The sequence below is a fragment of the Protopterus annectens genome, chromosome 13.part0 (genome assembly GCF_019279795.1).
Source record: "Protopterus annectens isolate FY-2018-M chromosome 13.part0, PAN1.0, whole genome shotgun sequence".
NCBI lineage: Eukaryota > Metazoa > Chordata > Ceratodontiformes > Protopteridae > Protopterus > Protopterus annectens.
The window spans coordinates 1276296858-1276313091 of NC_056747.1; the positions used below are offsets into that span (position 1 = coordinate 1276296858).

Here is a 16234-nt window from a genome sequence, read left to right on the forward strand (position 1 = left end):
TTCTGGACACCATAAGGCAGTGGAAGTATACAAAAAAGGCATTTTAGGCTTGAGTGAGTTAAGCTGGTAAGTTTTCAACAGTGCTCACCTGGAGAGTTGTGTTAAGTGCATTAGCAAGGTGTAAAGCAGCATGACTACAATGCCCCCCACTCAGTGACTTGAGCGGCACTCTAAAAAAGTCAACAGAATTAAGCAAACAAGACTTAACCTTCATAAAAATGTAGTGACTAGGACCCAAGTGTTTGTAAGTTGCTAATTTGCTGGTAATAAGATTGACAAATAGTCACTTCATGATTTCACTTACATTACTGGTGAGGCTAATGGGACATTCATTTCTTGGGTACAGCACTGACCTTGTGTAGAGGTGCAAAAACTGTCCCAAGTTTGTTCCATGAAAGAAGGCTTTATTGAAATGAACATAATTGAATTCCGCTAATCAGTGGTGCTTCCCATTGACTTTTAAAACAAAATAAAGTATGCATTTTGTCAGGAGGGCAAGCCTCCCTGCACATCCACAGCTTCATATATATTGTAACTTCAGGACTGCACAGCAGTGGAGAGAAGTAGGAACTTCTTTAACCCTTTTGTTCACCATCCTCGCTCTGACAAACCCTACTGACTCACTGATATCCATGCACACATACACAAGCTCTTTCATCAACCAGCCTTGTACGTGTAAACAAAAATATGCAAGCCCACACCTTTCTCTCCATATCTGTTTCACATACATGGACACTGTGCTGTCACATTCACGCAGATACAGGCTCAACTTACCCACTCTAATACTCTTACACACACGTACACTCACTCTCTGTCTCACACACACACACACACACACACACACACACACACACACACACACACAGACACTCTTTTTCTCTCTCTCTCTGTCTCTGTCACTCACACACATACACTGTGTCTCTCACTCAGACACACACATACACTTTCTCTCACACACACACACTCTGTCTCTCACTCATACACGTACACTCTTTCACACAGACGCGCACACTTACTCTCTCACTCACACACACACACTCTCTCTCTCTCACTCAGACGCACACACATATATATTCTGTCTCTCTCTCTCTCTTACACACATACATGGTTTCTCACTCCGACACACACACACACACACACACACACACACACACACACACACACACACACACACACACACACACACACTCTCTCTCTCTTTGTCTCACACACACAGACACATACACATGCGCACTCATGCTGTCAATGAATGACCTTTTGTCAAACATGGAGACTTCCATGAGCTAATGTAACACACACAAGCACTTGGTCTAGTGCTTGTACATTTTGGCCTTATACTTGGCAATCTCACACTTACAGACTTTATAACTGTACCAAGAATCTATGCAATAGTTTACATTCCTATTTTGACTAAAGTATTCTGTTGATAGATTGCATGTAACCCTTTGTTATCTTTAGCTGCATTACTGCTTCCTTGAGTTCAGTGATGTACGAGAACAACAGGGAGCATAATTTCGGAACTGCAGCATTTGATTTCCACCATTCTGTACCGTGCCTGTTATCTTTTGGATGCTATCATACAAATGCCATACCTCTGTTTACCCCTGTCTTGTGACTTCCTGTGACAAAGACAGAGGTATTCAGCTGGTATCTGGTGACATTGGGACACATGCTATCCCTTCATTTAAACAGGAAGTGATGGCTGCTGGCAGCATTTCCAGACCTTGACTTTTACCCTCTGTGTAGTGCAGCCTAATTAATGCAAGGCACCTTGCTGACATATGGGTAAGTGTTCACCAGAGCTATTGATTAAAAAAAACAAAAAAAAAACACCACAGAGGGTCTTTCAGGGTCGGCAGAGATTTGAGTGGTTGAAGGGGTAACTCCCTCTCTCAACTGAAGAAGGAGGGATGAAGTGCTACAAAATGCACTTCCTGGTGGAGGTCAAGAAGTTGGTACTCCCATAGTGTATCAGGCAGGTGCTCTCTGTCTTAACACTGTTCCTAATTGGGGGATTGGGGAGCGTAGGGCAGAAAACTGATCAGGCTGACTGAGGATTGGGGAGCATAGGGCAGAAAACTGATCAGGCTGATTGGGGATTGGGGAGCATAGGGCAGAAAACTGATCATGCAGTGTCGTAGCTTGGGTGGGTTCATCTAGTGATCAGTGCCATTCTGTCATCTGGTGTCCCACAAACAGTTGTGGAGCAAACAAAAAGGCCCATTCCCTGTCTAGTAAACACTCCTCAGTGGAGGAGCAAATAGCAAGAGGACAAGCCAGGTCCCTTTCTGTGCATCAATAGAGAGGTAAAAATAAAAAGGAGTTCTACTTTTAAACCTTTGCAAGCTGTGTGATACAACTTATACCACACATGAAGCACTGAAACACTCCTGTACTGCAGAAAATTAACTTCTGTAAGAGAATTCAGAACTGCTGGTACAAAAATGAATACCATAAGTGGACTACTGATCGATTGTCAACCCACGATCATGGCTTGTAACACCTTGTACCCACCAGTGGCTGCCCCTTCATACCACCCTGTGCTTCTGGGTGGAGGCATAGTAGCATCATAGCTCTTGGGTGATTTCTCACCACCAACACAAACCTTGACTTGAAATTAATTTGCAAGGTGTGCCCCCACACAGGGCCCCATAGGGTAGATCAGCCAGAACAGTCAAAAACGGCAGTGGTTTGCTGTAATTATGGTATGCACAATATAACAAGACAAGATTCACGTGAAGTATTCTGTAATAGCACTTGCATCCACAACTTCACCACAGGGTTGGTTTCATGACTGAGGGAATTATGTGCTCTTACAAGTTTGGAGAACAGGAAAATGTATGCATGGACTTCATGTTTTCAGTGTTTGAATTTTGTGAGATGTCAAGTATAGCATAGTGCACAGTTCTGATTAAAGTAACACTCGTCTGAGTACTTCCTGTGGTGTTTGTGTGTGACTGGTATGTATAGCATTGTTTGTGGTAGGATTCTTTATGTTTAAGTCAGTGCTGCAGGACAGATGGAAATCTTCAGCTGAGAGTAAGGAAGGAAGGAAGGGTATTCCTCCTACCACTGCAGTATGCACTGCTCGGAATCCTTTCATCTCATTTGAGACTCCTGTCATTTTTTAGGTTTATTAAGGCTGAATACTTCAAATACCCATCGCTGTACTTAATGAGTGAACTGAGACCACACTAAAAATGTAGTGTTCTAATTGTGTTTAGGAGTACAGGATACCTAACATGAATTAAGGCATTCCATTCTGAACTCCTTTCAGAGTGGAAGCTTAAGCTTGATTTCTAGTGGTAGTTCATGAAAATGTGTTTATGAAGAAACACTCCTGTCAGAGTGGTGTAACTTTACTGTTGATATTTGTGGGGTCCATATGCCAGGTCCAGTGCAGAGTCCGAAGCTTTACTTGGACTTCTAGATGTAGAGCTCCGTAGTCTGTACAGCTTCCTGTTGTACCCTTGCAGCTGTCACATAGGCGACACCACACCTAGTGGACATCCAGGCTGCACAAGGGGAAGGGCCGAAAGGTGAGAGCTTTCTTATTTCTCACAATAGAAGGTGTTTGTGTACCAGGCCCATATAGTTAGTGGTATAGAATCTTTGCGTGGACTTTATTTAATTTGTTTTAAACTGGTAAAAAGGTCTGACTTTATGAAAAACATTAGTAAATCCAGGTGAAGCAAGTGTAACTTTAAGGGCCAGAATCACAGTGTTATGCTTAAGTCATAGCAGATGCACTTTGCTCAGTTTCTACACAAAGTTACAAACAGCAAAATAAAAACTACATCATAAATGACAAGTCACACAACTTAAAAAGTCATAGCTGAGCAATTCCATCATTTATTGCATTATTTCCTTCAGTGCTTGTTTTGACTGTAGCAAAATTAAGTAACTGGAAGGAGCCTGGATCTGAGGCCTCCTAATGTTGAAGCTTGTACTGTTTATGCCAAATTGTTTGTGTCCTGCTCATACATCGTTTGCTGTCCCTAATGTTGTAATCATTTCTTTCTCTTTCAAATGTGTGCAAACCCTAAAAGACAAACAGCCGGCGGTTCCTTCGCTGCCCAGCTGCTATGACAGTGACGCTTCTGGCTAAGTTCCTGAGAAATAAGATGGATATCCCCTGTAATTACAAAGTAAGTTCTTCTCATGGCTGTTTTCAAGGGTAATCATAAAATTATTGCTGGAAATTGATGCATTTTATTGTTTGACAGCATGCTAGGAGATATTTAATAAACAGAAACCCTTCTGTGTAATACAACAGTGGGAATTTTAACTGCATTCTTTACTTACAGTGAGGCTCAAACATAAGTAGGTGGGGACACTGCTTATCAGGCTGAATGTACTGCTTTGTGACGTGGGTAGCTGTCTGTCCCTGACAGACCACAAATAACTCACTGCTGTGAAATGTACAGTCCCCTGCTCTGTCACAGTCCAGCAACTGGAATATGTCTAATTCATGCTTCAAGTCAGAAGTTAAATCTTTTTTCCACTGTATTCTAAGTTGCTTCAAGAGAAAATAAGCATTTCAAACACATGAAATGTCAATCCATGTACGTTCAACTGTTAAAATATTTGCCCTGAATCTTATCTGTTATCTAATTTTAAGGCTGTTCCTTTGGGGGGGGGTGTTTTTGATTTTGTTTCCTGTTTGGAAACTTTCTGATACACACACACACACACACACGCCTTCACACACACACACACACACACATATATATATATATATATATATATATATATATATATATATATATATATATATATATATATATATATATACACACACACACACACACACACACACACACACACACACACGATTTGGAATGTAACTGCCTATTTCTCTGTCTTTCTCTTGGTTTGATTTACTGTGCCATATATAGTTAATATTTACCTCAGAAGCATCCGTTTTAGGGCTTGAATATTGAATCAGAAGTACATAGGCACATCGATTTTGTGACTGATATTATTTCTGTTTTGCCTTGCTAATATTGGAAACATTTGTTTAGCTGTATATTGCCTTAGCTGCTGAGTTCAGAAAATGTTACTTTTTATTAGGTAAAATATGCATAATGCACAAGATGCCATGCAAATCAGGATGCTTGCAGGTATTTTTAATCTTCAATGCCTTCATAAAGCTGTGGTAGAGGTTCTGATCTTTCATAAGGCAGATGTGTTACAAAATGTTATTCTGCCGGGATTATGAGACTGTTACAAAAAAGAGCATTTAGCCCATAGTATAGGTAACTATTGCACTGGCTTATTACTGCAGCTTTCTGCATTTGTTCTTCAGTAAATAAGTAATCTATGACTTATAGCTTGTTATTATACAAGCTTGTTTTACTGTAATTTTTTTTATTTTGTTAGAAATGTTCCCATATATTTTAGCTATTTGCTGCAGGTAAAATAAATTAGGTTGAGCATTCTGGTTAGCGATTCAGTGATTTGCATTTTTTAAGTCAATCTCTGTAGTAAAAATGTTGAGTCCACAGGTACCAGACATGTTCATGAGTCATGAGCTGAAGCTGGTGTGGTCAGAATGGGGTGATTTGGCTGGATTTTCCTTTTCGGGGGCTATCTTCTGGGGTAGTGTGCCCACAACCTGCTTCTCTGTCAGTGTGTGCCTCTGTCTTTGTGCTGTTAATGACTGAAGTTGTACTTCATCTTGTGATCGTCTAAAATATAGCGACCATTTTCAAGGCGATACTTAATACTACAGCAGTGTGAGCCTGTGGATGTCCTGCTTGAAATCATTGTTGCAGTATTCGTAACCATTGGGTTATCACCACTGACATCTGGCTGGGGTACCAAAGCTTTACCTTCCCAGGATCATATGGCAGACATGTGACCTTAGCTTAAAAAACATAGGGTTGTATAGGTGGATGTAAGAGCGTAATTCCACAGCCTCCAAGCCAGCAGCCTGAAGACCCTTGAGAAAGAAGTGGTCAGCTAGGAGAGGTGAAGCATGAAGTGGTGAGGAAGCCCCCTTGTTTTAGGATATTCTCCATAGGGCAGAAACAGAGGGAGACAGGAGAGAATTAGTAGAAATAGCCGTAGTAAAAAAGGAGGGTGCATCTATAGTTACGGTAAATTCTTACACAATTGTGCTTTCTTAAGTGTACTAGAATTTGCTGTTGTTTCCTGAGGTCATTTCACATTAAGGAGTTAAACGTAGTGAAGTGCATCTATCATGCTGTCTTTGGGAGCAGCATGTCAGACTGAAGGTTGAGAAGGGTGGGTGAGGTACCAGAGACACCTCATATCTGTACAAGATAGCATCCCCAGGATTGCACATTTATGAGAAACATATCGCTAACAAAATAATAGCAGGTTAAGGTGGTGCAACAACAAGAAGGTAATATACAGTGCCGTGATCTCATTTGTTGTTATCACTGGGTGTAAAAAGCACTCATTTTGAATAAGTCCACCTCCGAAGTTATTCAGTGACATTGGTGGAAAAGTTGTAATGATGTAATTAGAGATATGTCAGTATTGAAACTGTGGTTATGGTAACACATAGTCCTAAAGAGAGAGAGAGACATTCTGGAGATGACAGAAATAATGTTAAAACTGGAAGCTAGTAGTGGGTGTAACAGGAAAATTCATTAATTTGGGCACTGATGACAGAAAAATGCAGGATGTCTGTGGATACAGTCTGTATTAGCTTGTGTTTGGTCCAAACCCAAATCTCCCTTTCCTTCTCTTATAGCTGGTAAGTTTCCTTTCCTGCTTTATTGGGGTGGGTGAACATGTTTCAGCATTGCATGTGTCAAAGGGAACACTTCCTGAGGGTGAATGTTTGAACAGAATCTGGGGAGCACTACAGGAAATACATCATACCACAAATGAAATGCCTGAAATAAGAAACAAGGTATACTGCAGAAGGGCTATCTGTGCAGAGTGGAAATGGCCTTAAGAATGTATACCCTCCAGCAAACATTTGGGAACCATTACCTGTCAGATTGTATTAGAGGAAGTTGTCTGGGCTTAAAATGACCCCTTAAGTTATTAGCCTAATATTCTTACTACAACACGATAGAGAGAGGAAGCCTGTAATTGTTTGTCTACCTAAGAGTGTAAACCCTCCAGAAAATATTCGGGAACCATTACCGATCAAATTTTATTTTGGGGTCTGTAAAATCAAGACTGAAACAAAAGCCAGAAAAGTGGCATAGAGAAAAAAATCCCTGCCTACGACTCAGGTGACCCAAATTTGATTAACTATGATGCATATGACTTAACTTCGATTAGTGGCTCGAGTGCCTGTAGATACTGGCTGGGGAGAATAGGGGTGAGTCGATCCTGACAGCTCACCCATCCTGGGTTAAGGGAGGTGGACTGGCCCTATGCATTTGCACTTTGCAGCCAAGGGGAAGTTGTCTCGTAGAGGTATGCTTCCCCTTCAGAGGAAGTTGGTTGGCTCAATGGAGACATCTATGGGAGGGTGTGCTGTTAAGGAGAGAGGGTAGGTTATTCCCTCCACCTCCCAGAATAAGCAAGCAAGCTGACCTGCTCCGCACCCCTCGACTCTTGCCAGAGATTAGAGGGCTGGTTGAGATTCCTTAGAGGGAAGGAAGGAATGGGCCTTGGGGCTCTCGCTTAGCACAGGAATACCTGGTTTCCATTTAACCAGAATCAGTGGACCAGTTGTGTAAAAGGTAGATGAGCCATTGGCCAAGGTTCTTGGGGAGGAGCAAAAAAAAAAAGGCTTAAAAAGAAGCGCCGGTCAGTACGGTAATAAAAATGACAGTGATGAGATGAGAGACGTGACGGTGAGATGGAGAAATCCAAAGTGAGTAAGGAAGAATTTATTACCAATGGAGTGAAGCAGGCACAAAATGCTACAGCAAGGTAGTAACAGTAAAGGCCAATGGGAAAAGGAAAAAAGAAGTGCATCGTGCAGCCTAAAGTTTTTTTAGGGGGGGCACTGGTAAAGCTACAGGAAGATATAAAAACTGGTATAACTTGAAATATTTGCACCCAGCTGATTTTCCAGGGTCTGATGATGTATTATGTGTAGAAGTTTTTCACATTGAACAAGTATCAGAAATGGCTGTCTGATTCACATGTAGAACATGATGTTCTCCTGATTAAGGACATGAATCAGCAAAACAGGATGAGATGAAGAGCTGGAGAGGGATAATGGTTCTGAAGAAGTACTATGTGGATGTGTACCATGAAAGAATCTAAGGGCATGGCACCCGGAGCATGTCTTAAGGCTTGAGAATTTGAAGACCTTCCAAAAATTCACCAGCATATACATCAGTATCTCTACCTCCTTTTGGCCATAGTTTGTCAGAAGTGGAGGAAATTTCATACGCTGAACAGTAAGTCTGTAGTTTAACAAGGTATGCAATTCTCTTTTTGTGCCTGTTCCTTTCTGAGACAGGATGAGGGGATAATTGTTGAAACTCGTGAAGTGTGTTTGGTTTGGCAGATACACCGCTCTGCTGTGTAACAAAGTTGAAGACATTGTTAAAGCAGGAGCGAGAATCTTACATGTTGACCCTGCTGTGTTTTTCAGCCTAGAGGGGAATAGTTGTGTCACTGAAGTGCTTGCCTGCCATGTGGATAACTTTATATGGGAGTAGCTCAGAAGACTATGCCACTTCAGGTATTCCCTACCTGAAAGTTATCCTTCAGGTTGACCCTGAATTGCACAGTCAGTTTCATTGGGGGGGGGGGGGGGATTTCTTGGATCTATCAATGGAACAAGTCGTCGTTCTGTTGAAATTTAACAGATAAGGGCAAGTTGGGATGGACTTAACATAGGCTTAAAATAGGAAAAAAATATCTGAGTTGCCAGGCAAAGTAGACAAGATGTCTTCCTCGATGCTTGCTGTTTGGCATCCATTGTAGAATGTGCTTCTTTGCAGATCATTAAAGAAACCAACAAGACGGTTAGGAAAATCTACTCTGCAAAAGTATCTAAAATTTCAGTCCCTTGGAGAGGATGAATTCCTGAAACTAATTGTCTTCAGTGTTGCTTCATATGGAAACCTACCTGATGGTGGCACTCAGGGGGACATTTGATTGATTTGACGGGAAAACAAGGAAAATTCTTATCCCTTCACAGGTAGTCAAAAAGAATTAGCAGTGTGGTATGCAGTACATTTATAGGACAAACTGACCCAAAATGAGACACCCGTCAGATAATCTGTGGCACAGATAACAGACTGTTCTTTGGTTGAGGCACTTAATGCAGTAAACCCTGTCACAGAAAAAAAGTCTTTGCTTGGACGTCAGTGGATTCGCAGTACCCTGTAGACAGCTACCAAAAAAGACAGCTTGCCTTCTAAGAAGGGGGCTTCTACTCCTGAGCTTCTTACAGTGCCTGCAAAAGCTGTATTGCATATGGATTGATATGCAAAATGTTAATCTGTTTTCCTTTTCCCTTTACAGAGTGAGGTGGATTAAATCTGTAGTTACTTTCTTATGACTTTTACAGCAACATCCTGCTTTGTGGGAGACTTTTACTGCAGCACCAAGTCTATAGTTTTCTTAGTGATATCTGCGTCTGTTGCAGTTTTCCTAATGGCAGATGTGATGTAAGATAGAGGAACAGGTAAACAATTTCAGGTATCTGGAAGGGGTAGTTAAAGAGAAAGGAAGTCTAAATGAGGAAGCCAAAGCAAGAAGCACAGGGGCTGCAGTCAACTGGCACAGAGTGTCAGGGGTAGAGTTTGGAAAAGAATGGCAAAGCAGCTGAAAAGTAGGGTGCACAAAACCATGAGCAGTCCTGTATGGTACAGAAACCTGGGCAGTGAAGGCAGAGCAGTTTAGGACGCTACAGGTGATGGAAATGGAGGGCCGGAGAAGGGTGGTAGGATGCACACTGTCGAATAGACGAAAAAATGAGGACATCAGAGTAGAAGCCAAAGTACCAAAGTAGCTCCAATTGAGAGAAAATCAGAAAGAGCGGATTACAGTGGTTTGTGCAGATGTGCAGGAAAGCAGAAAACAATCTGGTGAAGAAGCGTTAGGAGAGACGGGAAGAAGGCAAGAAGAAACGAGCATGTCTAGCAAAGAGATGGATGGATTATGCAAGAGAAAACCTGTGACAGACAGGCATGACTGGAGGTAGAAGAGTGGCATTGGATTGATAGAGGTGGCGACAGTTGGCAAAACACACTGACCCCATGTAGGAAAAAAAATCAGGAAAGGGTGGTTGACAGATTATTTTATTTATTTATTTATTTCACATTTGTTAACCGGGTTAGTCCAACTGAGTTTGCAAACAAACCCATTTTCAGGGAAATGCCCTAGCAAAAAAGTAAAGATAAAGTGACAATATACAAATATTAAATAATCACAATACAAAATAATTGTAAAAAAGAAAAGGTTATTAACTGTTTACAATGCATTGATAGTAAGCAGCCCATTTTCAGTGGAGACCCAAGGGGAAAGAGCCCCAGCAAACATAAGCAAAGAAACATAGAAGACAATTTATTTTATTTTATTTTATTTTACATTTGTTAACCGGGAAAGTCTGACTGAATACATATCTATTTTCAGCGGAGGCCCAGGGAGAAAAGCTCCAAGTAACAGATAAACATTTAAAACACAGGTTGCAGTGATATTTAGCAATTTAACAAAAATCAAAATACAAAAACAAAATAGGTTACATATTTAATAAAAAGTTCAAAGTAAGGTAACATTTAGATATGAGAAAGACAACAACAAAGAGGGAGATGGAAAGAAATATAAAGGGAAAAAAATAAACATAAAAGAGTAATGTGGGTATAGCAAAAGGATGATCATTAAGAAAGAAAGGAAGAATAAAATAAGAGAAGGGTAGGTTAGGTAGGAAGCAGCAGAGGCTGAAAAGGAGGTTCTAGTCCTGATAATGGAAGCTAGAGAGATATAAAGGGGTAAAAGAATTTAATTGAAGGAGGGTAAGGAGAGACTAAAGGGGAATTACATTTGAGAGCCAAGATGGATTAATAGATTCTTTGAGTAATGTTGGGTTTGATAGGGACTAGATAAGAGTGAGACAAACCTTTTCTCATAACTCAGTCTGAATATTGTGTGGGTTAGTCATAGTTTAGACATGGACATAGCCAGTCATTGTGCATGTGTGTCTTTAGAGATGTTTTGAAATGAGGCAAGGAGCAATTGGTGGTTAGTTCAGCAGGAAGGGAGTTCCATTTTTTTTCCAGCAGAGTTGGAGAATAAGGAATCTCCGGCTGAGTTGTTGGCTTTGGTTGTTTGTACTAGCATTCTTCTGGATGAGCAGAGGGATGCTAGGTTGCAATATGGGGTAATAATATTAGCTAGACTGGGGGTGTGGGTAGGTTGGTGAAGGATTTTATGAATTACTATGAGTTGTTTATAGTATATTTGCTTGGGTAGTTCTAGCCAGCCTAATTTGTGAAGATTATGACAGTGGTGGGTTTTGTATGCTGAAACTATTAAAAATAACAATGCAACAATGCAAATACAAAATTAATTATAAAGAGAAAAACAAAAGAAAAAAATTATGAATATTCAAGGTTGCACTGATAGCAGTGATCTAAATTAATTTACTACATATAACAGTAAAAACAAAAATTTAATCATTGTTCAAAAGAAGGAAAATATACAGACATTGATAGGAAGTTGGGGGGGGGAGATAAATAGTGTGGAGAATGGGAGGGGAGAGAGAAAGGAGGGGGCTATAGTAAGGCTATAGTAGTAGAGCTGAGGGTTTAGGAGGTTAGTTTAAGCAGAAGTTACTAACAGAGAAAGAAAGTTAGGAGATGCAACAGGTTACACATTAAGTCAGACTAAGACTACGTGTGGTCAAGGCAATGGCATAATTTCAAGTTTAGTAGGTGGGATTTAAGCTCATTTTTACAACAGGGAAAGGAAAGGTTGGATCTAATATGGAGAGGGAGTTTGTTCCAATTTAGTGAGACAGAGTGTTTGTAAATAGTTTGTCAATATTCCTTTTGGGTTTATAAACTGAGAGAAGATGGTGATCAGCACTCCGGAGAGGCCGGGGGGGGGGGGGGCTAAGGAGTAACATGGGAGGCGAGAGCAAGGCAGTCAGAGGGGTGGTTGAGTATGGAAAAGGTAGTGTGGGGCTGCGATTGTAGGAGAAGGTGCAGAAATTCCAGCCGCTGACGTTTGTTTAGTGAGAGGCAGTGATGTGAAAAGTGTGGTTGGTTTAGAATAAATCTGACAATTTTGTTGTATGTTTTATCCAGTTTCTGCACTGAGGTAGTGTGGATATTGGTAAGGATGGGGGAAGTGTATAGAAGACTAGGTAAGAGAGATGCCTGTGCAAGAGTGCATTTAGTGGCAGTAGTGAGGAATTTTTTGTTCCAGTAGTCTAAGTTTTTGGTGTTTTTTTGATGGCCTGTTGTATGTGCAAGTCAGATTTTAGTCTGTCATCAATTATTACCCCAAGGAGTTTGGTGTGTGAGGCAGGGGAGATAGTGGTGCTATCTAGGGAGGAAAGGGAAAAGTTGGATTTAAGGTGAGAGAGTGTCTGTGGTAGGAAGAGAAGGAGTTGTGTTTTTTTTCAGGTTAAGGATTAGTTGATTATTTCTGAGCCATTTTTCAACAGAGATAAATGAATTCTGTGTTAGTGTGTGTAGTTCAGAGATAGTTTTGGAGATAGATAAGAGAGTAGAGTCATCTGCGTATTGTATTACAAATGAGATACTGCAGGATGAATGTAGGTTGTTGGTAAAAACGTTGAAAAGGAGTGGTCCAAGTATGCAGCCTTGGGGTACTCCTGTTTGAACAGCAAGGAAGGGTAAGAAAACCTGCTGCTGTCATACAGCTTGTTTTCTGCCAGTCAGGTAGAACTGGAACCAGCCAAGAGTAAGAGAGAGGTGACGATGATTATAATCTGTAACTATTGCAGTGACTCTGTGCTGGTGGAGTGTGTGCGCACATGTCTGTGGTATTGTCTGTCCAACTTGGATTCTCAGAAGGATGAATTCCATGAGTCTTAAAAACTCATCTAATGCTCATCTTTTTCACTGTCCCCATTATTAGCAGACACCCCTCCTTATGACCATTATTCTGCAGCTGCAGTTCAGCTTTGGAGAATGTGCCCATATCACATACCTCGCCCCTCTGCCCCAAGACAGGCAAGTCTAATAAACCTCATCATTTCTGCCGTCCTCCATGCCGGCTGTAACAGGCACCCAAACTTCTGAACAAGCTTGGGTTGCCTGGTTTCTAGTTAGGATTTTAGCTGTCTATGGCAGCAAAACTGGTTAAGACCAGTGTAATACATTTAATTGTGCAGCTGTTTCCTCAGGTAATGGAAAACTCATGTCTACAGCTGTTATTCTTAGGAATTATGCTTTGTGACCCCCCCAGCATTTTTATTGTATAATTATAGTAAAATATTGGACTTGCATGTAATATTTTCGAATAGTTACTGTATTTTGCATTTTATTAATACTGTGCTCTGAGAGTGTTATTGGAGAAATACAGAGAAGGTCAGAAGGAGTTGCATTGTGTCTTTGTAGACTTGGAGAAAGCATGTGACAGGGTGCCTAGAGAAGAGTTGTGGTATTGTATGAGGAAGTCAGGAGTGGCAGAGAAGTATGTAAGAGTGGTACAGGATATGTACGAGGGTAGTGTGACAGTGGTGAGGACTGCAGTGGGAGTGACAGATCCATTTAAGGTGGAGGTGGGATTACATCAAGGATCAGCTCTGAGTCCTTTCTTATTTGCCGTGGTGATGGACAGGTTGACAGATGAGATCAGACAGGAGGCCCCGTGGACTGTGATGTTTGCAGATGACATTGTGATCTGTAGTGAGAGTAGGAATCAGGTTGAGGAGACTCTGGAGAGGTGGAGATATGCTCTAGAGAGCAGAGGAATGAAGGTCAGCAGGGCTAAAACAGAATATATGTGTGTAAATGAGAGGGAGGGTAGAGGAATGGTGAGGATGCAGGGAGTAGAGCTGGTAAAGGTGGACAAGTTTAAGTACTTGGGATCAACAGTTCAGAGTAATGGTGAATGTGGAAGAGAGGTGAAGAAGAGAGTACAGGCAGGGTGGAATGGGTGGAGAAGAGGGTCAGGAGTGATTTGTGACAGACTGGTACCAGTAAGAGTGAAAGGGAAGGTCTACAAGACAGTAGTGAGACCAGCTATGTTATATGGGTTGGAGACAGTGGCATTGACAAAAAGGCAGGAGTCAGAGCTGGATGTGGCAGAGTTAAAGATGTTAAGATTTGCACTCGGTGTGACTAGGATGGATAGGATTACGAATCAGTATATTAGAGGGTCAGCTCTTGTTGGACAGTTTGGAGACAAAGCAGGAGAGACGAGATTGCGTTGGTTTGGGCATGTGCTGAGGAGGGATGATGGGTATATTGGGAAAAAGATGCTAAGGATGGAGCTGCCAGGTAAGAGGAAAAAAGGAAGGCCTAAGATAAGGTTTATGGACGTGGTGAGAGAGGACATGCAGGCGGTTGGTGTGACAGAGCAAGATGCAGAGGATAGGAAGAAATGGAAAGAGATGATCCGCTGTGGCGACCCCTAACGGGAAAAGCCGAAAGATGATGATGATGATGATTAATACTGCAGTGTATTTTGCATTTTATTAATACTGTAGTTACTTTATTTTGCATTTTATTAATACTGCAGTGTATTTTGCATTTTATTAATACTGTAGTTACTTTATTTTGCATTTTATTAATACTGTAGTTACTTTAATTTACATTTTATTAATACTGTAGTTACTTTAATTTGCATTTTATTAATACTGTAGTGTATTTTGCATACTGTAGTTACTTTATTTTGCATTTTATTAATACTGCAGTGTATTTTGCATTTTATCAATACTGTAGTTACTTTATTTTGCATTTTATTAATACTGTAGTGTATTTTGCTTTTTATTAATACTGTAGTTACTTTATTTTGCATTTTATTAATACTGCAGTGTATTTTGCATTTTATTAATACTGTAGTTACTTTATTTTGCATTTTATTAATACTGTAGTTACTTTTTTTGCATTTTATTAATACTGCAGTGTATTTTGCATTTTATTAATACTGTAGTTACTTTATTTTGCATTTTATTAATACTGCAGTGTATTTTGCATTTTATTAATACTGTAGTTACTTTATTTTGCATTTTGTTTATACTGTAGTTACTTTATTTTGCATTTTATTAATACTGCAGTGTATTTTGCATTTTATTAATACTGTAGTTACTTTATTTTGCATTTTATTAATACTGCAGGGTATTTTGCATTTTATTAATACTGTAGTTACTTTATTTTGCATTTTATTAATACTGCAGTGTATTTTGCATTTTATTAATACTGTAGTTTCTTTATTTTGCATTTTATTAATACTGTAGTTACTTTATTTTGCATTTTATTAATACTACACCATTGCCATTCTTGCAGCTGTTTATTTTTAGTGTTAGGTAAAACAGCCATGTAGGTCAAGAGGCTAATAAATACTGCAGAGAGGCAAAATAGTTTTGGCTTAAAAAGAGTTTCACTGAACTGAGTGGACTTGAAGAAGTCTGATCTTGTTACAAGCCCTTTTCTTTATTTTAACTGGAGTAATTACAGACTTTCAGTGTATTGCATAAAAGCACCACTGCATAGATTCAGTCTTGGGTGTGGTTTGCCACTGATCCTGTACTGTCTGTGACAAAAGTAGCCAAGACACAGGTTGTAAACATTGGCCCAGAGGATTTTTAACGTGGTTGCACTTAAAATTATCTTGTTAAACCTGAAGCACTTGAGGCCGAAACAAGCTTTGCTGTCAGTTTCATAGGAAACCTGCAAATTTCATATAGTCATTGACATGTGGTCACACCACCTCTTCTCAACAAGAGAGCCATACCTCTCAACTTCGTAGCACAAGAAATCTGGACAAAGTCTACAGTAATGGGGGGGACAAAGGCCCAAACACAGGGGCAGATTTTAAATATTGCTCTTATAAATGTAAAAAGTTGCTAGAATAACAGGATTTGTGCCAGCATGCATTTTTTGAAGGTTATGAAGCCTGAAACCCAAATGCATATCACTATTTAATGACTTCAGTCCTCAGTGATTTGCCAGAAAAAACACAGATTTTATGACGAACTCTCCACAAATGTGAGGCAAGAATAACATTCTGTGAAAATGTGGACAGTTGAGAGGTATGGAAGAGAGCACTCATGTAGGTCCCGGATCTTCTTCTCACTTTTGCATGTAAACTCCTGGTGATCTGCAGTGATGCCAGAGAATTGCTGCATGTAAAAGTATGTTTT

The 16234-nt window shown here is 40.3% G+C and overlaps 1 protein-coding gene across 2 annotated transcripts in view; it reads left to right on the forward strand.

Moving 5' to 3' along the window:
- PCGF2 (polycomb group ring finger 2) overlaps nt 1-16234 on the forward strand; it is a 718202-nt gene that overhangs the window by 536416 nt on the left and 165552 nt on the right. For both annotated transcript variants that reach the window (XM_044055286.1, XM_044055287.1), the window contains one exon: nt 4050-4148. In XM_044055286.1, coding sequence (XP_043911221.1) covers nt 4050-4148 — 99 coding nt within the window. The remainder of the gene's footprint in view (nt 1-4049; nt 4149-16234) is intronic.